The sequence below is a fragment of the Bipolaris oryzae genome (assembly GCF_000523455.1).
Source record: "Bipolaris oryzae ATCC 44560 unplaced genomic scaffold scaffold_26, whole genome shotgun sequence".
Taxonomy (NCBI): Eukaryota; Fungi; Ascomycota; class Dothideomycetes; order Pleosporales; family Pleosporaceae; genus Bipolaris; species Bipolaris oryzae.
Genome location: NW_006911302.1, coordinates 179,002 through 202,458, shown reverse-complemented (window position 1 = coordinate 202,458; position 23,457 = coordinate 179,002). Strand labels below are relative to the sequence as shown.

Here is a 23,457-nt window from a genome sequence, read left to right as displayed (position 1 = left end):
ACCTCGCTTCGTATACGAGTGCTGCCACAATCAGGAATTGGTGGCTACGCGCGTATACGGCCGTTTTCCGCGCGTCATCTTAGTCCGTTGCCTTCTGTCCTGTCTGCGTGAAGCCTTCTACATACCTGTCTCGTACACTTCCCTGTTCAGCTGCACCTTGCCGGCGACAATTGCCCATTACCTGACCGACACTTGATCAGACTTGACCGCAACTTTGCTCGTAGCCGGCCTAACTAGCAGTAAGTTGGGAGAAGAAAGAAAAAATTCATTCCGCGAAGAGCGCCAGTCACTACTTGTCCTATCACCACCGCGCTTTCCCACCCAGCAATTGAGGCAACCACTCACACGCTGCCGTGACTTCCCACTCTGAAACATAGCACCACGTCCCTTGCTCACATCCCTTCCCGACACGGAAACGACAGCTGCACTACCCGCAGCGCTACCATCTCCTACCACCTTTTTTTTCTCACAACACCACTCGGTCCCCTCGCACCACACTCACCCGAGCAATGATGCTGCGATACCCCCGATTACAATAGGCAATAGCGCTAATAACTAGGAACCAGGCTACCATGTTTGGCCATGCGCGAATTTCGACTTACAAAGACTGATATCTGCATCCTTCTTGGCTCAACAAATCGGTAGCTCCCTCCGAGCCTATCTATGCTCTAACAGCTCACCGTTGAGCCGATAATAGCCCAAGTGGGGGGGGGGGGGAAAGCGGAGAATGCCACCGTGTATGAATCCTGGTTAGGATGGGGGTATGTGTGTGTGTGTGTGAAACGGACAAGGATTGTCTACAAAAAAAAGGTTGAGAATGTGGGGTAAAGGGGAAAAAAAAGGGCCTTGGCTTGTTGATCGAGATCAGTACCAAAGTATATGCTCGACAAAGTACGTGGTCAGCTACAACAGGTTTCCATTACGTGTATCGAAGGAGAGAGATGGACGGGGAAACAAGAGATAGAGACCGTCCTGTACACCTGTGCGTGATGATGATACGATGGTTCCACCAACTTCCTCATTCGTCCTTCATACCCCAGTACCCCACTCGTTGTGCCTTCGGTACCGTCATCTTGAAATGCAAGTCATCTTCGTCCTCGCCGCTGGCAAGTGCGCTGTCGCCCTCGTCACGCTCAATATCGTACTCTTCTTCATCGCTACCATGGCGATACTTTGACTTGTACAGGTTGCGGTCAAACTCGTCGTCGTCGCTCATTTCGTCTTCCGGGTAGTCATTAGCGTAGTAGTCTTCTGCATTCTCGTCCTCGTCATCCGTATCAAACTCTCGGTCGCTGCCCTCTTCCTTGTCCCACCAGTCTGCGTCCTCTTCGCCAATCACCAGCAGTCCTACGCTCCCCGTTGGCGCTGGTGCATCCGGCAGAACGGGCTCGCGCACATAGTGGTCGTAGACGTATTCGCTATCTACATCCATTGCGTCCACGTCGGTAGCTTCGTTGTCGTGCGATGATAGCGCTGCAGCCTTTTCAGGATGACGCTCAGCAAACCGTTTTGCGGGGGCCTTGGGTTTGTATTTCGATGGCGATGTCGAGGGCAGCGGGATCTTGAGATTGTCAATCTTCTCCACCTCTTTTGAAAGCGCCTCGAGTTTACGCACGTCCTTTTCAGACGGCTCAGACACTTGCACTTGTCGCTGTATGCTTGACTTTGATGAATTTCGCAGTGCGCTCCCCGCCCCAGGCCTCTTTCGCGGCCGTGATGGTATGTCGAGTGCAGGCTCTGATGCCGGTGACTGTACCTGACCCCCAACCAAGGTACTCTCATCTCTCAAAGACTCTTGTTCCTCGACGAAATGTCTCTTGGCCCCGATTCTCGAGACAGGGTCGAGACGAAATCGCCTCTGTGCGGTTGGCGTCGGTGGGGCCGTGGCTATGTGAGCATCGTCGCCTGGTTTTGTAAGTCGCCGGAAGAAGAACTGAACTTCTGGCTCCGAGTTGAATCCTGCGTCGAGGTTCTGGCTTTTTTGGCGCTTGACTTCGTGATCAATGCGCAGCGAGTCCACGGGCGCTTCAGTACGTTTGCGCTTGACCGAGATGGTCTGCGGAGGCATATGCGACGACATGGCGGTTGTGCGTATGTGAAGAGCAACGTCCTTGGCGGAGAGACGGCCGGGTACTCGCGTAGTGTCTGTATAGAATCTTTGGAGTTGAGCCAGCGCAGCGAATCGGAGGGGTAGGGCGGGGGTGGAGGTGACATCAAACCCTACTAGTAGTGGCCATCCCACGCAGAGCCCCACGCTAGCGCCGCGTCCGTGCTGCTCATCACCGCATCACCTGCTATCGTGTCTCGACGTGCTTCTCACGCGCCGCCATCATGAGTCCAACCAGGGCCTGTATTATTACCTGATTATGTCTGCTCTTCTCAAATCTACCTCGTGAACGTGTGCATGTCCTTTTAAACCCCTCCGTACTTGTAGACTCGTTATCAAGACCTCCCTAACTCCGTATCTCCGCAGCTCCGCCCCCAGACGCTCGACAACATCGCGAGCGCGATACATATAGCAACACACCATGGAGCGCTTACGCCAGATGTTTGGGCGCGAAGAACCGGAGGCGTCGTATGAACCGCTACAAGGTGGCTCTGAGCGGCCTGATGGCGAGCATATCGATGCTGAGGAGCAGGCCTTCTCATGGACCGATTATGCCGTCTTCACCCTGCTGGGAGTCGCCATGCTCTGGGCCTGGTAAGTCCATACACACTCTTACTACATGTATACGACTAACTCGCATTTAGGAACATGTTTCTAGCAGCAGCACCCTACTTCCAGCGTCGCTTCGAGTCCAACGACAACCTCCTCCGCAACTTCCAGTCCGGCATCCTCTCCGTCTCCACCGTAGGCAACCTAGGCTCCATGATTGTCCTGACCAAGCTACAAGCCCGTGCCAACTACCCTCGTCGTATCATCGCCTCGCTTGCTCTCAATGCCATCGTCTTCACACTGCTTGCCATATCTACAAAACTGTTCCTCAACGTATCCGTCGGCGTCTACTTTGCCTTCCTAATGGTCATGGTCATGATCGCCAGCCTGGCCACAGGTCTGTGCCAAAACGGTGTCTTCGCCTACGTATCTGGATTCGGGCGGGAAGAATACACCCAAGGCATAATGTCCGGCCAAGGTGTCGCCGGTGTCCTCCCAGCCATCACCCAGATCATCTCCGTGCTCTCCGTCCCAAAGAAGCACCATGTTGACGGTGCGCCGCAAGAGTCCAGCACCTCTGCTTTTGTCTACTTCCTAACTGCCACCGCCGTCTCCCTCGCAACCCTCTTTGCCTTCTTCTACCTGCTCTCCAGAGACAGCTCCAAGCAGCGCCTGCTGCGCACATCCTACAACGAAAGCCCCGAATACGACGACACGGATCGTTCCGAGCGCAAGAGCGTGCCCTTGACAAGGCTCCTCAGAAAGCTCTTCTGGCTTGCCGGCGCGATCTTCACTACCTTTGCAGTAACAATGTTCTTCCCCGTCTTCACACCCCAGGTCCTCAGTGTACGCGATCCAGCTACCGCACCTCGCCTCTTCCAACCCGCAGCTTTTATCCCCCTAGGCTTCTTCTTCTGGAACATTGGTGATCTCATCGGTCGTGTCGGACCGGCCTTACCCGCCTTGCGTCTTACACATCGCCCACAGTTACTATTCTTCCTGTCCATTGCAAGAATCCTCTTCATTCCCTTGTATCTCCTCTGCAATATTGGCGGTAAAGGCGCGGCTATCCCCTCTGATTTCTTCTATCTGTTCATTGTGCAGCTGTTGTTTGGCATGACAAACGGTTTTCTGGGAAGTAACTGCATGATGGGCTTTGCCGAGTGGGTTGAGCCCGATGAGCTAGAGGCTGCGGGAGGTTTCATGTCGCTAAGTCTTGTGAGCGGATTGACGACAGGAAGTTTTCTTAGTTTTTTTGCTGCGCAATCTTCGTGAGATGGAATGGGTAGAGGCGATGTATATGCAATTTCCCCCAGACAATTTACTGTTGTTTTTCTTTCAGACCAATACTCTCGTCGCTGTGAATTCCGAGAATGCCAAACAAGATGTGATATCCAGACACGATCCCATGTTCATGTCCTTTCTATACAATCATTTCCATTTTTTTTATTCGTAATGATAATACACACACACACACATACACACATACATTTATTTTCTTACAAAGCCCCAAGTTCCTTCAACTTGCTGATCATACCATCCACATCCTCAACCTTGACACCACCCTTTCTCGGCTCGGGCTCCGCGACCTTGACCGTCTTCAGCCTAACCTCGGTATCCAGCCCATAATCACTCAGACTCTTCTTCTCAAGCGGCTTCTTCTTCGCCTTCATGATGTTCGGTAAACTAGCATAGCGCGGCTCATTGAGTCGCAAGTCCGTTGTGATAACCATTGGCAGCTTGGCTTTGATCGTCTGCACACCGCCGTCGACCTCCTGTACCACCTCAACGGATTGGTCCTTGACGGTGACTTTGGACGCCTGTGTGGCTTGCGGCCAGTTCAGCAGGCCCGCGAGCATTTGTCCAGTTTGCCCGGCGTCGTCGTCGATGGCTTGTTTGCCGAGGATAACGAGGTTGCTTTTTTGCTCCTCAACGACTTTGCGGAGGAGCTTTGCGACGCCGAGGGGCTCGAGGGCGTCTTTTTCTTCCACCACAACGTGGATGCCGCGGTCGGCGCCCATGGCCATGGCTGTGCGGAGGATGTCTTGCGATTTTGCGACGCCAGCCGAGAAAGCGACAATGTCTTCGACGGCGGGGGCGCTAGCGTGGTGCGCTTTCTTTTCGCGCATGCGGACCGCTTCTTCGATGGAGAGTTCGTCAAAGGGATTCATCGAGTGCTTGACGTTTGCGGTTTCGACGGCGGTTTGCGTGCGGTTTACCCGGGGTTTGACCTGTCATTTCATATTAGTATATGTCTCCTTCTCCTTCATGTTGCCACGCCACTGCATCCATAGAATTTGTCCTTTGTGCCATTGCAACACATCCGAGGTTCGGGACTGGGCGCATTCTTCGGTGCTAAACTAAACATACCGCATAGTCAATGACCCGCTTGACGGGCACTAATATCCTCAAGCCAGACATTTTGTGATGTTTGGCGACTCTTATGCACTGTGGAAAAACGCCAATTGTTGTAGGAAGAGTGCTGGTAGTGATGTAGAAGAGCAAGGGTGGGGTGGATAGCATCGGGGTTGGCCCTGGGGTTCGCGGTGCTTAGCCGAGGCTTTTTCCGATGTCTGCAAGCGGCCTTAGTATAGCCGTGATATCATCTATGGGGATAGTGCTAGAGGTGCAATTCTATTACGGACTAGGATTTTTGTCTTGTGAGCTCCTGGAAATTGTGAAATTTTCTGGTTTACTCTGAAATTGAAACAGTAATTTGGCGGTAAGTCTAGGTTTCTAGGAAACTCACAGTGAAGTGCCATACCCTCAGAGGCGGAAAAGCACCACAAGGACGTCAAGTGAACCAATTTTGCATTGTTCAACATTATGCTAGAGTCCTGTTCCCCAAAAGCATCCCAAACCTTTCAAATACTTCTCTCCTTCCACTTCAAGCCATTAGCCCATCACGCCATTTGCAAACTGCTCACAGCTCGCACAGAATCCAAACGTCTTACTCGCGTTGTACTCCCAACACTGCTGTGCATACTCTGGCGAGCTAGTCCCACAGCCGTCACTCAAAAGAACGCAATCATACCCATTGCTAAAAGCATCTGTCAAAGTTCCGCCTACACACTGATCCGTGTTGACCCCGGTAAAAAACAGTGTCCTGATACCCTCTTGGTCGAGGAACTCTTTCAGCGGGGTTGTGGCACCCCATAAGCCGCTCATCCTATTCTTGTGAATCCAAACGTCGGGCCTAATATCAAGCCTGGTACCCTTAAGGTACATGGCCTCAAGAGGCGGGTAGAGTGCAGCGTTCCAAGTATCGCGCATGAGTAGACGGCCGCCAGAAACGCAGTACCCCTCTGGAACTTCAAGTGTCCCACAATCTGCGCCTATGCCGCAGTACATTGACTTGTTCTCGTCTCCGTGGCGATCTACACTCACACTGCCCTCATAATACCCAAACGAATCATCTGCACTGAACTCTGAATCCGCGGGAATAGCAAAGAAGCCAAAAGCACGTTTGACTGCCGGCGGCATCTCTTTGACTTCTTCTTCTGTGAGGCCCCAGTTCACCCAAACCACCCGGATGCCTGCCTTTCTTGCAGCCGGTATTGCATGTTTGATAAGTTGCTCGCAAGCAGCATGTCCAGCACTCCGTTGGTTGCGGCCAAAAGCTTGCGAGAGAAAGAAGTTTTGCATGTCAATTATGAGAAGGGCGGATTTAGCGGGGTCAACCTTGATGGGCTGAGCTGATGTTTGGATTGTATAAGTAGGTCCGGGGATCGGCGAAGAGTGAGTAGATGGGTGTGTAAGATCAAATCCTGACTGCGAAGTATGAGACCAAAAGCTTGTGGATGATCCTATTAGGGCCTTGCGGTTGAGTTTGGTTGCAGTGGCGGAAGCCATAGTTGTGGCAAAATTTGAAATGGTGGTATGGAGGTCACGAGTACTTTCAGTCAAATAAGGATGCGTATAGGTTTGAGAGCGGTGTAAGTAGGACAAATAAAGCTGAACAAGAGCCTCTTGTGTACTCAAATACTATGGCTGCTATCAGAGTGTCAGATAAGGAAGGCCAGTATCTCACTTGCAGAAGCGGGGTAGACTTGGGTGATCTCAGAGATAGAGACACTGCATTGTCGAGGATATTACTAAAAATTGTCTTCTTTATTAGACAAAGTGTAGTGACTAGAAATCGACTGGCTCTCGAGCCAACATGCTTTTACCTAATCCCAGCAAGCCGTTTCCTTGCAACTTGAACGAGTTGTGGCCACTCTTCCTTCTGATTGGCTGCACTCGGGACTTCAAGTATCTGTCGCAGGTATTCTTTTGCTCGTTCGTGATCACCGTTTGAGTCATGATAATCTGCAAGCTGCAGCATAGAAGGCTTATGACCGGCGGTAGATGCAGCCTCAAGCCACTCCCGCGCTAATGCTGCAGCGCTGCCAGGCTTCCATCCTAGCAGCCAATTGAGCGCTTTGCGTATGCCATCATTTTTGAGAATGGGAGATTCAGTCTTCGCAGCCTCCTGGTAAAAGTCAATGAGGTTAATCATAGCTTGCTGATGGCCAGATGCTGCTGCTTTACTAGTGTAGCGCAGCCATTTCTCACTTGCTCTAGGCTCGAAAGCCGCAAGCTCATAATACGAGAGCGGATCATCGCCTTTCAGAGCACCTAGCCCAAATGGGGTCTTTGCTTCAGCTTGCACTTCTGGATCTTTTTCGGATTTCAATAAGAACCCAAGTGCATTCCACGGGGCGATTAGTGGCAGCTGCATGGGATGTCTTGCTCCAGGTTCATATTTGAGACTAGAGGGATTGATGGCCTGCAAATACGCTTCCTTTGCTTTGAGACTTTGGCCCTCCTGCTCAAGAAAAAGCCCCTTCAGAGTCAACACTTCTGGCCATAGAGCCGTGGTCTTTTCTAGTGTTTGTTGATCGAAGCTCTCTAATGTCTGGCGGTATCTTGGGATTTCATGACGTGGGAAAAGGCGTGCTAGCTCTTGTACAGATTCGTCACCTGTGCTGCTTAGATAGACAGCAGTCAGGACATGTACAATTGCTAGAGGATCACCAGCCTGTGCACACCCTTGGAGAAGCAGTCCGGAGATGGTTTTGTGTTGACTTGGGGGAATTTGAGCTCTTTTGACAGGGTCGCTGATGTCAGGTATTTTGAAAGTTATGATCCCGAGAGAGGAAACATCGTCAAGTACGACATTGTACTCTGTTGAGATTAGCATTCTACATTCATACTGGATGGCAAATTCGACACGTACTCTTTACTAATCGTAGAATGTTGGTACCATGATCCATTTGATTCTTATGTGTAACAAAGTCCTGGTACAGACTCTGCGCTATGCGAGGCTCCATCTTGAGAGTACCCTGTTGTTTAGCGAGTGTATAGAAGCCTAACCGGCTGCGCTCGTCGACATCAGCCCGAGCTTTTGGAGCATCGAATCTCGACTTAGTAGCATATCTCCGGATCTGAATCGGAGCGCTAGCTTTTTGTCGATGTGGAGATGATATTAGTCTTGCAGCGCCCTTGTACTGAGCTGTTCTGCAAAATTGACGAAATTGGCAAATGAGGCAGTTCTCGATTTTTTCCACAGTCGCTTTTGAGCCCCCTCCAATTCGAGAGAGGGACATGATTGACCTGTGAATGGCTTTCGTGACAGGCGTGGGGGTGTAAATCGGATATGGTGATGGTTGTTCATTCTCGGAGGTCCGCAATGGCCGCGAAATCTTGGCGCGCCAGAATCTTTTTTGGTGTCGCGAAGAAAGTTGCGCCCCAACCCAGACACCCTAAATCCAAGCTGCGCTTTCGCTAGGACATCGCCAGGTCCACAGTATCGCGGTCGCAATGGTCACAACACGAGGAGGAACAGAGACGCCAGGCGCACCGACGCCCACGCCTCGCAGCTCGACAAGAAAGCAGGTCGGAAAGAGAGAACTGGAGTCGCTGGAGACACCAACACAGACGAAGAGGCAAAGAAAGGCACCCAAGGCCACAGCAAAGAAAGGAAGTGCAGCGGAGTCAAAAGGGCAGGAAGAATCTGCAGATGAGCCTTCACAAGAATCTTCAAACGATACCTCAGACACGATTGCTGCCAATGCGCAAGAACCAGAAGCGCCCGAGACACCCAAGCAGAGCGGCTTGCCAGCTCGCCGAAAATCAAGCCCGCAAGTAGTCGTTGGCGCCGATGCTTCAGATCAATCGTCCAACACCGTCGAAAAGGAAGATGAAGTGCCATCGACCGTGCAAAACCCTGCATTTTACACACCAATACAAGCCCCAGGGTCCGTTTATGCCACGCCAGCTACACGCAAGCGGCCAGAGGGCTCACCTACGCCCAAAGCTAAGATCTTGAACGATCAGACACCATCAACGGCAGTGAAGAAGGGAAGAGGGCGTCCCAAGAAGACACCACAAAAGGAGCTCGTTGAAGCAATTGACGAGGTACCGTCTTCTACGTACGAGAGCGAAATGGCACCTATACCCTCACAAGATGCTGCACCTCCCTCGGCACAGCCTGAGAAGGCACACATGCGCTTCGGCAGCGAGGAGCCTGCGCCAACGCCAGCCTCGCCAGTCATCAACAAGCAAGGCAATAAGCGTTACGAAGCCTCCGAGCCTGTAGTCGAAGTATCCCAAGCCGACGACGATAGCGACGCCAGCGATTCGGACGACGAAGCCCCAGAAGTCGTCACCACCGCAGCCGCAAGCTCCAAAGCCCTCGCCGCCCGCGCTGAAGCCGACCGCGCTCAAAAAGCCCAACAAGCTAAAGAAGACGCCAAACGCAAAGCCCGCGAAGAATTCCTCGCCGCCCAACAAGCCGCCAAGCGCGAGCGCGAAGAAAAGAAGGCAAAGAAACTTGCCAAACAGGCCGCCAAAGAAGCCAAAGCAGCTGCAGCTGCAGATGCTCCCCCCACCGACCAAGAATCAGAATCCGAATACCCCACCCAAATCGACACCTCAAACGGCCTCCTCCCCGCCTCCCTCCTCGCCACAATCGACGACCAGCGCCCGCCCACGCCCCCACCTGAGCGCCGCGGCAAAACCGAAGAGGAAAAGCGAAAAGAGAAGCTGAACCAGCATATCAAGTTCCTCGAGCGCACCGATAAGCCCGCCAAGGATGTCAAAAAGGGTAAACTCAATGTCGCAGTGTTGGCGCAGCAGAACAAAGTTATGCCGCCAAAGGTAAATCGGGATTCGAAGAACGTGAGGGAGCATTGGCTCAAGGGGAGGCAGGTGGAGAAGAGGATGGTGGGTAAGAAGGGTGGGGTTGTGAGGGTGGGTAGGATGGAGAGGAGACCGCATGGGAATCGGGGGTTCTTGAGGGATGGGGATGAGTAGGTGGTATGAAGGGGATATGTTCTTGGTTCAGGTACCCGTCATATTTGTATGCGTATAGGGCATGCATACTTAAAAAAAGAGGGAGGGAAATGAATGTATCAATTGGGATATCCATTTATTCTCATTTCAAACGTATATACCAGTATACGTTTTTAGTCTATGATGCTCATTGCAATCCGAAATGTGTTCATAGAAGCTGCGTTCATCGGCGCCCTGGCCTCTTGGGCTTGGCAAATCCTTTGCTCTCTTCCTTCTTCTCCTCCTTGAACTCATCCAAGATAATCTGCTCAGTGATCTCATCCGGATTCGTGACCTCGAGCTTCTTCAGCACTTTGAGACCACCATCGTTTTGTGCAAGCAACACGACGTTGCCGCGACTCGCAGCGTAAATCATGCGTTCCCTAATCTTCGCGCTACTCGGACACGTCGAGATGAAAACAATCGACGCATCCGGGTCGTTGTGGCGGTAAAACACGTATCGTGGCTCCTTTGTATCGATAGCTCTAGAGATGGATGATGGCGTGGCTGACGATGAAGATACCAGCTTCAACGTCTCAGACGCACCATCCATTCTCAGCTGCACGAGATTATCTCCACCTCCCTGGCCCAGCTTCCTCAATACCTCTGCGACTTCGTTGTCAGCACGGATTGCCAACTTGCCGCCCTGGGCGAGACTCTGGCCCCGTGTGCCCCTGCTCTCTAGTGCCTCAGCGGCCTTGATGTCCTGCAGCGACTGCTCTTCGGCGGTCAATGGGTTCTCGGACTCGGTGTGAGCTACGTGCTTCTCCCAGCCTTCAGTTGTCAACTCCGACGCTTCGGTTGTGAAGATGCTTTCTGCAAAGTGTTCACCGCCTAATTCGCGAACAAGGGTCAGCCTTGTGGATGCGAAGAGCATCTTTTGTCGTACTGGCGCCGCATTGGGGACGTATGTTACTGCCACAAGGCTCTTATCTGAGCTGCTCAGGCTGTCGGAGCGACGGAGGAGAATGTACAATGCCGCATTGTCCTTGACGTGGGGCTGGAGATTCGAGAGATCGTCGACAAAGGTCGAGGCACTTGAGGATATTGTGCCGCTGGGTACAATTGTTTCCTTCTGGATCGTTGCTAGGATACCGCGTTGGCTGGTCGATGTTATGAGGCTGCCTAGGGCAGATTTGAGCTCTTGAGAAGCTGTTGTACATTGTTAGAAGGGCTTCTCAGAACTGGGAATTTAGGTAACAGTACCGGAGATACCGGACTGCATCTTGTACGAGACTCTAGCGTGAACAAACTCTATAGACAAAGTTGGTGTTCAGATGACCGTGGTGGGGTATAGGTTGTTGAATTGACAACTCTGCTTGTTTACGCTGACGTAGCATTGTGATGCATGGGTACGTGGGGCAAGTGGGGTGAATGGCGGATGCACTTGGCAGTCCCTGCTTTTGCCATACCTTCCTGTTCCTAGAGATGGCCCGATACAAGCATGAATCGTGCAGGTAAAAAGAAACTCATTTCCAGATGCAATCAATGGTTTTACATTCGCTGTTCAGAATAGTATCAGAACCCATAAACTACCTCCGACACTTACCCCACCTGGCCGTGGCCTATTCTTCATATTGGCCACCCGGTAACATCTCTCGTCCACGCTCCAAAACACCCTTCAGATATTCGTATACAGTAAATGTAACAGCCTGACCAGGAGCGACTCGCATAACACGTGGTGTGATGCCCTTGTAGAAACTTCGGACTCCTTCTTGCTTCCACATATCACTGCCAGCCTGATTAGTTCGTGTATATAGTATACAATGGCTCAATATCTTACCCGGCAATATTTGTAATTCGTTGTAGGGCACTTTGGCCTGGCTCAGCAGGCGTTTTCTGCAGCCTCGTCTTGATGGTATCAATCGGTGCATTTGTGAAAGGTCCCACAGCACCGCTTATCAGTCCAATCATACTTGTCTGGTAACTGGGAATGTCGGTACTGCCATGATAATTCTGCAATTGTGCCCTCAGCTCAGAATATGCCGTGAAGTTTGCTGCTTGGTTGGTTCCCTGGCGCAGGGCAGTGAGCGAGACACCGCGCCATAATGCTCCAGCGCCTTCTTCCTTGACAACAGTGTACATCGCATGAGCGGCGTTTCGGTACTTCGGCACGTCGAGTGGGTCTGCCATGGAGTGGTGCTGCGCTTGTAGACGAATCTTCACCACTTCCATAGGAGTGACGACAAGAACGGCTTCTGTGATTCCTGCGGCAAGACCAGCTGTGTATGGTCAGCATTGGTCGTGGCTGATATCTTTCTAGAGAAATCACGAGAGGGCAATTGAGGCCAGAAATATAAGAAACTCACCCATGAATGTTGATTTTGACGCGACATTGCCCTCTTTGTCCGCGAGCAGTTGCTTGTACCATTCGTAACTCGTAAATCGTATGGCCATCTTCGGAACGATTCCAGTCAACACCGCACCCAAACCCTTGTATAGACCCAACGCTGTTTCTCTCTTCACAATCTCGGCACCAGTAGTAATAAAGCCGCGCTTCTTCGCCTACAGTGCTACATCAGCAATTTTCCCGCCGCATGGTGTGTAAATATGAAGTGGAACATACTCCTGGCGCGCGAGCTCGTCTTGACAACTGCATTCGAACTTTGATTGTATCTAAAATTATGTTAGTTTTTGCCAGTCAATTGGGTTTTCGGTAAAAGTTAAACTTACCTAGAGGATGGCACACGAGCGCCTCCATCATACCAGCACCACCACCAGCTACGCGAAATGTTCAGCCTTTGCCATTGGAGAGTATACACTGACTATGTAGCTTACCGATCAGGTTGGTGGCCGCTGACGCGGGTTGTTTGCCATTAGGCCCTTGTACCGACTTTGCAGACATGTTGTATGGTCTTGATGTTTACTCCCTTTAAAAGGAAAGAGCAAGTTGCGCGAAGCTCAAACCAACAACAATCCAAACCTCTTGATAATATCAAAGCGAGCCAAGCTCCACTCAGTTCTAATTCAAGAAAAAAAAACCGTAGCGTATCTGATGAGCCTCCACCTGATACCTTATAGTCAAGTCAAAGGAGGAAAAATATAAGAAGTCAACAGCTACCAGATGGGTATCAAGAAGCACCAAGCAGAAGATGAGGAACCAAAAAAAAGGTGAAGAACTGTGAGTCAAGAAAGAAGGAGCAAGGTCATTCCGTCAGTAATATTCTCTTACCAGGGGCTGATCAGAAGCTACCCGCGGGTAGCAGAGGTCAGACAGCTTCCATTCGCTCCCACCAGCCTCGGCCCTTGCGTGAGCCCAGGCCGAATGTCTGAGTTTAGACTGGCACGCGTCTGTGTTTGGTATGACCTAGCCTGGCAACTAACGGGAACACTTGGCATACCCCGGATTTTGCCTTGGTGGACGAGCGGAAGTTACGATATGCTGATGTCGTTCGGCCGGGGATCGGCACATGGAACTATGCAGTAACCGAGCTTCATGTCTCCAAAGGCCCTGTAATAGTTAATTGCTCATTGTGGCTTGCGTGGAGAGGCAGTATTGACAGAATATCAGAGAGGAGAAAAGGCGGGTTTTGGTTTTTGGTTGGTTCATGGTTGGTGCGCTTTCACGAGCTCACACACATGGCAGTTTGATGGTGGATGAGGAGGGGTGGAATGATCGACATGTGAAAGTGTGGGAGAATGACGTTTGAGGGGCACCCGGCAACATTTCCGATGCAGCCCTGTGTTTTCCGTACGGCGGGTTGGTGATGCACGTGCGCGAGAATACCTCGGAACAACACAGCACGTGCGGGTCCCCTGCCGTTCTTGCATTCATATAGGGATGGTCGTGGACAGCCATGTGGATGGAAAGGCCAAGACACAGACATGAAAATGGGTATATTCGTGCTACTAAACCGAAAACACCCCCACAACAAGCACTACACCCTCAAAGAAACTTGACCTCATTAAACAAGCTGGCCCTGACTTGCATCAATGCCACGAGCTCCAGCACAAAGTTTTGCAGAATCACCACGTTCGTGATGATATGCATTAGGCTCGCTTCTCGAATATCATCTTCCTCCCTCTCTTCAGCGCTACCTGTTGCATCTTCAGAAGACTCCTTTGGTGGCGGCTGGAATTTGGATAGCATGACTTCAACTTCTCTTGACCCAGCTGCGCGCCGGAAGCGAATGCGTCTCTTGCCGAATTGATTCATCCGGATTTGTGCTATACTGGCATCGACATCGGACATGAGCGACGGCTGTAGAATGCTGACATTCTGCACTGATAGAGGGGACGCCGCTCGAGCAGGTGAGCCAACGAGAGTTTGACCGCCATATCTTGAGGGAACAGGAGATCCTCCGGGCGTGTTTCTTGACGCTGCAAGTGCTTCTTTCCTTCCTCGAGGAGACTGAGCTCGCGAAGGCGTCTGTGGTGAGTCCAGAACATGTTTTGGTATTTGTGGTGTCCAAGACCCCGCTGGTGTTTCGGAAGGTGCTCTGACTGCTTTTGACTGAGGTGTAGACAATTTAGACTCCTCTTCTATGTCTTGGTGGATGCGGAAAGTGTCTTTACGACTAGCAACCTGCTCATCCCAGTCCTTGATGTCGCTCCGGAGAGCATTGACTTGAGCCTGAAGCTGCTGCAAGCACGCCAGCAACTGGGGTGTGGCTGCTGGGTTCCAATTTGGAAGCCTTTCAGCCATGTACATGGCCCGCAGATTTTCATTCGAGAACGACTCTATTTCGGAGCTATTGTTCTCAAAGTGGTAATCGGCAGGGTCAACAGACAGCCAGCCTTCAAGACGTAGCTGAGAGCATGTTCCGAGCGTAACAATTGCCTCGGTAAGTGCTAGATTAGTCTCAACATCGTTTGTGAGGAACGTTAGCAGCAGGTCAATCAGGGTTTGGAAGAGTGGGTCTTCTGGGAGCAGGTGATGCGGGTCAACATCCCTAGCCGAGGCTTCAGCTGAGTCAAAATAGCCTTGATTCTTCCCAGACAAGGATGGTATGCCAATCGTCTTCAGCGAACAAGGATGAGATTCCAGTAAGCTCAACACATCCTTCAGATAGCTGTCATAGGCCTCGTCGACGCCTTCAAGGCCGGCAAGGTCCACAGCAACGTTGAGGTACATCTCGAGCTCCTTGTTCAGCGATCCGACTGTCCTATGATGCTCTTTGTGGTGAATGGCCATGACCTTTACAAGAGACCCAAGTGCATAGCTGTGATTTTTGCTCAAAATCACTGTTGTCAACTTCAACGCAGCGGTGACAGTCTGTGGATTCCGGGAGGCAGTGCTGCCCAGCACAAGATCGACAAGATTAAACAGCGATGGGTTGAGTTTGTCGTCGTCTTTGTCTGTTGCACTGAGCAGCATGAGCGACTGGCGTCGCTTGACAGCGGCGGGTGAACGTGGCGCTGTAGAAGTCGTATAGTCCAGCAATGCTAGCAAATACTGAAGCATCATGTGTACAAGCTCGGGATGGTCCAGACCGTCCAGTATATGGCGGAGATATGTAAGCACTGCAACAGACGAACCGCCATCAGCGTCGGATGATTCTAGCAGCGAAGGATACCTATATGGGATTAGCAGAATGCGTGCGAGTGGTGCATGGTGGATACAAACAAGAGCTGCTGAAGGAATAAGGCTTGGAAGTGGTCAATCAGTGTGACTCTGACATCGGCAGATCTGCAATGCTCCAATACATCTTGCCAGAACGCAAGGTATGACAGGAACGTAAGAAGATGGCCCTGAAAGTCAACACTGAAGAAATTCTCTGCTTGTGGGTTCGATTTCATCTCGGGGTAGTCGGAAAGAGACAGTATAAGAGGCAGATCTTGCGGGGGATGTAGGATAGACAGTTTCCTACGCCACGTTAGCTTACTGTAGAAACAGAGTGAATAAATGTCCTACCTGCTCATCTGACTGTACAAAGCCCCTAGCCCAGTTGCCATGAGTGTAGGGAGATCACTGTTCACTATCCACTGCTCCAGATCTATGGACCTGGAAGCAGACTCGAATATGTACAGTAGGCCAGTGCGCGCAAAGTCTCCGATACGGCCTTCATGGTGCACGTGGTCAATAAGCTGATAGCACAGTGGGAAATCTTCTTTTTGTGTGACACCCGCAAAATCGGCTTTCTGGTTGAGCAGCCGCCTTTGGCTGTCTGCAGATGTGGTGGTGAACCAGACATGCAGGATCTCTGGCTGTAATCTGATCTTGGCCGCAATGCCGAACAGCAGCTCGACAATGTCGGCCTCAATGTCTTCGCCGATGCCTATACTGCCAGATCCGATTGTCCGGTCGATGAAGTTCATGAGGGAGGCGGCGAAGACATCATTCTCGAGAAAGTCCTCTTCCTCGCTATCGATGAGGGCATTATAGAATGCGACGGCGTCCCTAACGGTGCCTTCGTCGTGCGCGGTGGCTGCTATCTTGGAGACGGCCGTGTATATCTGCTGAGCTGCCGCAAACTGCAGGCACATGTGGGGTGCGGGTGATCGAGACTCATCGCTGAGGATCGCGGTGAGGGCCTGGAAGCCACGGCGGATGTTGCCCAGCGCTTCGCGGTCGCTTGCGAGGTTGGTTGCCTTTTGCCATGCTTGCTGCTGTCTGTCAGACCATAGGCATCATAGGATCGACACACTCGCATACCAGTACTTGGTTGTATCGCTGCCGGAAGCGTGCCAGCCGCTGCTGCGGGTTGTTTGGCGCGATCTGCTTCTTCTTCTGGGACGAGCCGCCAAGTAGCCTCACCCACTGTATCCAGTCAGCTTCCACTTCACCCTTTTACTGTCGACCATACGCACGAAGTCCATTTGTTCTGTTACTCACCCCGCATTGGGGCCGCGTACGTGGGGTGCAAGGATAGGCGGGAGTCGTGTAGACGCGGAGCGCGCCGTGATGTGGTGGTGCGAGCTCGAAACCAATCGTCCTGCATTATTCTCCGCGGGGCAGCCACTCCCAACCTCTTCAACCCTCCAGCACCTCCACCAAGCATGCCACAGTCTCGGAAAAATATCAATGTATTACGCTCTAAGGCATTACTAGTAATAACTACAAAAAAGGATATAGAGCTTAAACTCCAGAACGTTCATCAACGCCCCCCCGATATCTTCTATAACAATCAGATGGCAGCCTCTTCAGCAGTCCACTTGACCTCCTTCTTGACACTGGCGCCACCTGAAGTAGAAAGCCCACTCATACCCACCATATAATCCCTACCCTTAGCCATCCAGACTACAAAATTTGGCAGTCTCCAACCCATGAGGGCGCCAACACCACCACCACTTCCAATCGGGACTACCATTGACTCCCTCGTGTCGGGCTTAAATTCCCGATCTTTTCCTTTGGGCTTCGCATCAGGGCGTGTGGGGTCAAAAGACAGCAAGTCACGCTTGAGGTTGGTGACAAGAACAGGTAGACCATTCAAGATATCGAAGTAGTTGTTGCGTGAGTAGGAGCCGATATCGCCAAGGGCATACACACGGGGACCTGCTGCATCGACACGAAGAGTGGAGCCGGTGATGAGGTAGCCCTTGTTATCGAGGAGCTCTTTCGGAAGCCATGAAGAGTTTGGCCGGACACCATAGGCAGGCACGTAGAGATCTGCATCCAGCTTGCCTCCATTCTGGAGCGTCATTACAGTCTGACCATCTTCTTTGGACGTGGACTCGGTTACACGCGTGTTGTAGATGACCTTTACACCGAGAGCGTTGAGCTTGCGTTCTGCTGTTTGGGCAATTGCAGGGCGTAGACCAGGGAGGAGCTTCGCATCAGATGTGACCAAAGTGACCTCGACTTTTGGCACGACTTTGCTAAACCATCCCGGCTTGCCATTGCGATGCTCGGCAACTTCACCAGCAAATTCCACGGCTGTCGCTCCGCCTCCAGCAATGACAATCTTCTTCGCTGACGCCACCTTCTCGTTGGTCGAAGCGACCGAGTCGAGAGTAGCTTGAGCATCTCCACTCATGGAGAAAGCGGGAAAGTAGGTGCTACTGCCTGTAGCAACAATCAAGGCGTGATACGGCAAATTCTGGTCCTCCTGTCCATATTTGCTGCGATATGAGACTTGCTGTGCTGATGTGTCAAGACCAGTTGCAGTAGCTTCGACAAAGCTAAAGTCTTCCTTGGAGTACTGCTTGAAAGCATCGTGCAGCTTGAACAAGACTTTTTCGGTCGACATGCGGTCAGTTGAAGCTGCGACGCGAGGCGAAGCATTTCTAAAGTACCAAGTCGATGATGGCGCGATGATATAGACGTGGTACTTGGCATCATTCTTGGCTTTGAGAGCAGGTAGTATATGCTTGAGGATGTAGTGGGCTGCTTGAAGGCCAGCGCCTGAAGCACCGAGCACGATGATGTTGCGCTCTTCGGTCATGATTGAATGTCAAATAATTAACAAAGTGATGGGTATTTTGGGAAAGAGATGCTAAAACGCAGGATGTTGAATGAGGTTAAGGAGATGAAACGTTAGCTATACATATACATTTCTCTTTGAAAACGGACCGAAACTCTGAAGCACTTCTACATCTCTATTACAGTCTTCAAAGCGAGGGCCAAAAATGGACGAAGATGTTATGCTCGCGTCGGCTGCAATCGCGTCGCGAGAGGAAAATGAGGTTTGTAATGTCACCGGCAGCCGGATGCACCAACATCCGGGTCTTCCGCATGTTTATAAGCAACACCCACAGGCCACCAGAAGCTTTCATTGGCTGTGGCTGTCAGCTACAGTATCACGTGACGGTATCTAGAGTAAGCAACCTTTGTCACTTCCAAATACACCTGTTGCTGGCGTTATTGATTACAATGGATATGATACCGACCTTTTTCCGGCAGATTGCGTTGACACCTATTTCTTATTATAGATCTCGTAGAGGTTAGGGCAACGTTGTTTCAGTTACTGGGTACCTACATAACTTTGTGCACTCATACGCATACATAAGTCAAACAGAATGTCATCATCCCTTCCTACGTTCTTAATCGCAACAGTTTTACAATGACATCTATCGGCTTTATTTCCTTCATCTTAATCTCTTTCTTCCGGCATCTTGCCTTCATGCACATTGTTCATTTGCTGGTACCCAGATTCACTCTAGGTGATTACAGCCCTCGACCTTCTCAACGCGTGTAGCGTATCTTGGACACTCTTTTGTTTCAGTAGCGACATTGCGAGCATAGGTTCGATATTTGGCTGATAATGCAATTGACTATGTAACTGCTTGCTGTACATCAGCATAGCACCTCCTACCAGAAAGTCTGATATGAAGTAGAAACAAAGTTCTGTTGTGCTTCCATGCCGAGCTGTTTAACTAGATCTCGTGCCGCTATCTGTCCGTTTTCTTCCGCGAAAATACACGCTCTACTGACTTGTTTCCCACCGTCTGACGCAATATCCACGCCTTGATGGAATAGCCAAAGTAGCATGTCTATTCTTCCATTTTCTGCTGCAAATTCGAACGCAGTCCTGCCAACGTATTTACTGCCTGGATGATTGATTTCGGCACCGCGTTCAAAAAGCAGTTCTGCTATGCGGACGGAACCAGTCTTGGCAGCAAATTGGAGAGCGGTGCCCCCTTCCCAGATGCAAGGTGGTGCGTTGACATCGACATCTTGGTTGAGAAGGTACTCAACAATTTCAAAGTGGCCCAGTTCAATAGCCAATTGTAGTGATGTGCGCGTTATGCCAACTGTTGCACTGAACTTCAAGTCCGCTCCAGCCTCGCGCAGAACTTGCACCATAGTGAGGTTCCCAGTCGATATTGCCTTCAATACAGCGTTCAATCGGCCTCCATTTGTATCGAAATTTTCGATTTCGACAGTGCTATCAGGATCGATACCGGACTCCAACAAGATTTGTACAATCTTGACGTTACCCGTAGCAATCACCGACCCAAGTGGCATGAGATGTTGAGTTAGATGTCCTTGGCATGCTAAAATGTTCGGATGGATGTAGCTTACGAGCATCCTAACCAATTTCTCGTTCTGTTGTTCAATCATATCACACAAGGCTGGGATTACAAAGTCTCCATTGTGATGAGGATGTAGTTCTTTGAACGACTTCAAAATTGCTTCAGCCAGTTCAGTATGAGATTTTCTCAAAGCAGCGGAGAGTGCACCAGGGTCTCTTGGGTCCGCACCATACTTGAGTAGCGTGTAAGCGCACGTCTCACGGTCGCAGTCGATCGCTTTTTCCAAAGGTGAGGGCAGAAAGCCCCTGGAATACGCATTACAGTTCACCCCATTGTTGAGTAGCAGATGGAATATGTCTTGATCATCTCTCTCCATGGCTGCGTTGAGAGTTGAAGTCGTCCACTCCAATGCCGGTAAGTTGAGATAGTCCAGATCGATGTGGTCTTCATCGAAAGAAACTCCACGAACACTCAAGAGTTCGAGAACATGCTGACTACCCCAACGCACAGCAAGGGCTGCAAGCCCAGCACGTTGATCGAAAGATTGTGCTGTATCAAGGAATAATTCGAAAAGCCGTATATTACGCGTCAAGATTGCAGCCGCAAGACTAATGTAGTCTGGCGGTGAGCCAGCCGCCATTAGACATTCTACAATGCCCTCGCGGCCTCCCAAAACAGCAACAGTCATAGCCTGACTGAGGAATTTCCAACAGAATTTAGAAAGTTTGGCAAAGGGTAATTTCGAGGTGTCCCGACAGCCTTTTTCGTATGTCTCAAGTAGTTCTTGGACTATGTCTGTATTTCCTGTTTCAGCAGCAGCAAGTATAGCTGGTCCAAAATTGTCCATGTCCGTAACTGTGTTGAGAACGTCATGACTCTTTAAGAGGTTAATCATCTCTTGGCTATCCGATCTAATAGCTTCGGCAAATGGTGTGGTTGTTTCCATTTTAACCCAATAGCCCTCTAGTAGATACGGATCTACGTTTGAAGAGAGAGTTTTCACAACACGATTTTTGATTTGTGAATATTGGGATGATTTAGTGATGTCCATTCCCATCTGTAAGTACTTTTTGACCAACAGCGGCTGATTTCCACGAGCAGCCGCACACAAACATGTAGAGTCTGGAGTAAGTCCTATCCGTTCCAGAAGAAATTCGATTAAACTCAAGTTGCCTTTGTACGAAGCGTCCCGAAGGAGAGGGATCATCGAACTCTTGGGTATATCGTTACAATTGGGTAAAATTGAACTGATCCCTAAGATTGACTGAAGGGCAGCTGTTATCTTTTCCTGTTGACAGAAACTGCTGATCTCAAGCCATTCCTGATCTAGTTTCTCAACACGGATGCTTGTAATTTGAAAATTGACCGGAAGCTTATTGTGATGTATGAAGATATCCAAAAGGTTTGTGCTTGCCCAAAACTTCGCTTCCACAATATCACTCCAAAACATCTTAGCATGATGATCTAGGAGTTGTTGTAGGATGTTGCACACAACTGGTGGGAATATAACCTCGCTGTGTCGGGAGCTATGACGAAGCAGATATGTAACAGGCGTCGCCTCAAATCCACGAGTCGGAGTCCGGTTCGGATCGGCACCTGCACGTAGAAGAGCTTTCACGACCTCTAGATGACGAAACATGCATGCTAATCCAAGAGGCGTGAATTCTTGGCCAAAAAAGCGGCAAGTGACCCGATCGCTGTCAAGACCTCTTCTCAAAATGACCTCCACAAGGGCTAGTATGTTGGACTTGATGGCGATGGTCAAGATACTTTGCTGAAGTGCTGCTGCGTATGGATCAGGTAGCGCGTCCAGCATATCCTCCATATGAGCAACAGGAAACTGCCTAACTTGCTCGAAAATGGTATCGAACACCGCATAGTCGGAGCCAGCGAAGTTGTTCATGAGAAGATAGAGTATCTGCTTCAGGATGACCAGATCCACAGAAGCCTTTTGAAGTTGGTTTGGCTCGCTTGGGAGTAGATGTCTCATCTGGTTGATTGAAGCAAAGATCTTGGGTTGGTTGTCTTTCAACAAAGCCCGGAATTCACGGAATAGTGGGGTGTTGAGGTTGGTGAATAAAGCGATGGTGTTCCGAGGTATGGTGCATACTTTCTCGAACGTCGACGTTCCAAGGGACAAGTGTCCAAAAACATCATCGCATCGATTGAACGGACTTGGCTGAGAGGACGATACCAGTGATGCAGTCTCCCAGATTTTGGCATTTTGGGACCATTCGTCAACCTGAATAGGACTTGGACGAGTGTTCATGACTATGAGCTCGAAAACTTGGGGATCAATTGGCTGGAAAGAGCCAGGGCTGGGTGCCGGATTCCAGGGTGCCCCGAGAGCATGCGTCTCTACTGGAGGCTGTGTGGCTAATGGGTTGTTTGAATGGATGTTTTGGGGTTCTAGGCTGAGGATGGTTTCTTCAACTTCCTCCTCATCCGACCGGACTTCAATGCCGGCGGGCAACAGTCGCTTCGTACAGCACTCTCCATTTTCATCACAAGTCTTATATCGGGCCGTCTCTTTCTTCACTTTGTCGCTGAGAAGTCTCTTCCCATAGGCGTATACGTGGCTAATGCGCTCAGCTTCATCCCGGTTCTTGATGATTTGTCCAATGGTATGCCATGTTTCGCGAGTCAACTTCTTCTTGAAGCCCCATCGCATGAACTGGGCTTCGTATTGTGGTTTACTTAAACAAATTAGATCAACCCAAAGCTTATGTTTGAGGGGTTATATGATTTTACCTTGCAGAGAAGCCCTCTCTTTTCATGATTTCAATAACGCCATCTTGTCCCATCAAACTTTTATCTTCAGATAGATATAGCCTTTGAATCTTCTCTTTGTGATGATCCCATTCTATTCGAGATATTCGCGGGTGTTTTGTCTTCGGCATGGCTAGCTTACAATTTGTTAGACTGTAGAAGGAAGAAATGGGTTTGCAACGTCTTCTCGACCTAAGGCTAGATCGAACACCTCTCGTGATAGTGGATCCGAGGAGAGGATCTGGGGATCAGGAATGTGAAATATGGAATCCGTAAAAACAGATTCTGGAACACTGGCTCTCAGAAGGGGAGCTCCCGGTTAACAATCCAGAATCTGGATATCGATTGATTGGCTGAGCGTTCTCGAGTCCTTCGGGGGCTGAAGGCTGAGCTGTCTTTGCTTGACCGGTTTGCTCCGCCTCGCTCTTTGATTCGACCAATCACTATCAGGTGCATCAGCCACAATGTGAAGATATGCGACATGATGCATTTGATCAGCACACAGGCCACCCAGAACATTGCAATGCAGACCAGAATCTGGAATTGAGCAGATTGTGGTGACAACCTTGCTCAGCCTCGAATGCCATGTTGGCTCCACGCCACCCCTGTAATCACTGCACTATGCTACTACGCATACTAAGACAGGATGGCCTAAAGAGGAAGAAGATCGACGTTTGGTGTAATTGAGACTGTTTGGGTAGTCGTGTTGGAGAACTGATACGCAGGAGGGAGCAGGCGACTAGCGATTGGCTTTTCGGAAGATTGGACTTTCGGAATCTGCCCTTCACTTCCCCGTCGTGCTAAATACCAGAATCTGGTTCCTCGAAACACGACATAAGGCCATACACCAGAATCTGGATATA

The 23,457-nt window shown here is 50.4% G+C and overlaps 11 protein-coding genes across 11 annotated transcripts; 2 read left to right on the top strand and 9 right to left on the bottom strand.

The window, feature by feature from the left end:
* Positions 1–1,018: 1,018 nt before the first annotated feature.
* On the bottom strand, positions 1,019–2,080 carry COCMIDRAFT_88079 (uncharacterized protein; the record flags this gene model as incomplete). The annotated part of the gene is made up of 1 exon (XM_007687177.1): positions 1,019–2,080. One exon carries the CDS (start codon positions 2,078–2,080, stop codon positions 1,019–1,021), a length of 1,062 nt encoding a protein of 353 aa, XP_007685367.1.
* A 448-nt stretch (positions 2,081–2,528) lies between these two features.
* Positions 2,529–3,931, top strand: COCMIDRAFT_34402 (uncharacterized protein; the record flags this gene model as incomplete). The annotated part of the gene is made up of 2 exons (XM_007687136.1): positions 2,529–2,701; positions 2,752–3,931. 2 exons carry the CDS (start codon positions 2,529–2,531, stop codon positions 3,929–3,931), a joined length of 1,353 nt encoding a protein of 450 aa, XP_007685326.1.
* A 224-nt stretch (positions 3,932–4,155) lies between these two features.
* COCMIDRAFT_88106 (uncharacterized protein) lies at positions 4,156–5,077 on the bottom strand (the record flags this gene model as incomplete). Its single annotated transcript, XM_007687176.1, has 2 exons — positions 4,156–4,887; positions 5,027–5,077. 2 exons carry the CDS (start codon positions 5,075–5,077, stop codon positions 4,156–4,158), a joined length of 783 nt encoding a protein of 260 aa, XP_007685366.1.
* Positions 5,078–5,551: 474 nt separating this feature from the next.
* Positions 5,552–6,508, bottom strand: COCMIDRAFT_34400 (uncharacterized protein; the record flags this gene model as incomplete). Its single annotated transcript, XM_007687135.1, has 1 exon — positions 5,552–6,508. One exon carries the CDS (start codon positions 6,506–6,508, stop codon positions 5,552–5,554), a length of 957 nt encoding a protein of 318 aa, XP_007685325.1.
* A 313-nt stretch (positions 6,509–6,821) lies between these two features.
* COCMIDRAFT_88047 (uncharacterized protein) lies at positions 6,822–8,244 on the bottom strand (the record flags this gene model as incomplete). Its single annotated transcript, XM_007687175.1, has 2 exons — positions 6,822–7,822; positions 7,875–8,244. The coding sequence occupies 2 exons, from the start codon at positions 8,242–8,244 to the stop codon at positions 6,822–6,824; spliced, it is 1,371 nt and encodes a 456-aa protein (XP_007685365.1).
* A 214-nt stretch (positions 8,245–8,458) lies between these two features.
* COCMIDRAFT_88245 (uncharacterized protein) lies at positions 8,459–9,952 on the top strand (the record flags this gene model as incomplete). Its single annotated transcript, XM_007687174.1, has 1 exon — positions 8,459–9,952. One exon carries the CDS (start codon positions 8,459–8,461, stop codon positions 9,950–9,952), a length of 1,494 nt encoding a protein of 497 aa, XP_007685364.1.
* Positions 9,953–10,154: 202 nt separating this feature from the next.
* Positions 10,155–11,195, bottom strand: COCMIDRAFT_2962 (uncharacterized protein; the record flags this gene model as incomplete). The annotated part of the gene is made up of 2 exons (XM_007687112.1): positions 10,155–11,122; positions 11,177–11,195. 2 exons carry the CDS (start codon positions 11,193–11,195, stop codon positions 10,155–10,157), a joined length of 987 nt encoding a protein of 328 aa, XP_007685302.1.
* A 340-nt stretch (positions 11,196–11,535) lies between these two features.
* COCMIDRAFT_88107 (uncharacterized protein) lies at positions 11,536–12,815 on the bottom strand (the record flags this gene model as incomplete). Its single annotated transcript, XM_007687173.1, has 6 exons — positions 11,536–11,701; positions 11,754–12,192; positions 12,280–12,475; positions 12,537–12,586; positions 12,644–12,691; positions 12,749–12,815. 6 exons carry the CDS (start codon positions 12,813–12,815, stop codon positions 11,536–11,538), a joined length of 966 nt encoding a protein of 321 aa, XP_007685363.1.
* Positions 12,816–13,856: 1,041 nt separating this feature from the next.
* COCMIDRAFT_2960 (uncharacterized protein) lies at positions 13,857–16,729 on the bottom strand (the record flags this gene model as incomplete). Its single annotated transcript, XM_007687111.1, has 5 exons — positions 13,857–15,486; positions 15,537–15,776; positions 15,825–16,516; positions 16,566–16,670; positions 16,721–16,729. The coding sequence occupies 5 exons, from the start codon at positions 16,727–16,729 to the stop codon at positions 13,857–13,859; spliced, it is 2,676 nt and encodes an 891-aa protein (XP_007685301.1).
* A 308-nt stretch (positions 16,730–17,037) lies between these two features.
* COCMIDRAFT_88040 (uncharacterized protein) lies at positions 17,038–18,294 on the bottom strand (the record flags this gene model as incomplete). The annotated part of the gene is made up of 1 exon (XM_007687172.1): positions 17,038–18,294. The coding sequence occupies one exon, from the start codon at positions 18,292–18,294 to the stop codon at positions 17,038–17,040; it is 1,257 nt and encodes a 418-aa protein (XP_007685362.1).
* Positions 18,295–19,160: 866 nt separating this feature from the next.
* Positions 19,161–22,496, bottom strand: COCMIDRAFT_2958 (uncharacterized protein; the record flags this gene model as incomplete). Its single annotated transcript, XM_007687110.1, has 1 exon — positions 19,161–22,496. The coding sequence occupies one exon, from the start codon at positions 22,494–22,496 to the stop codon at positions 19,161–19,163; it is 3,336 nt and encodes a 1,111-aa protein (XP_007685300.1).
* Between the last annotated feature and the right edge of the window lie 961 nt (positions 22,497–23,457).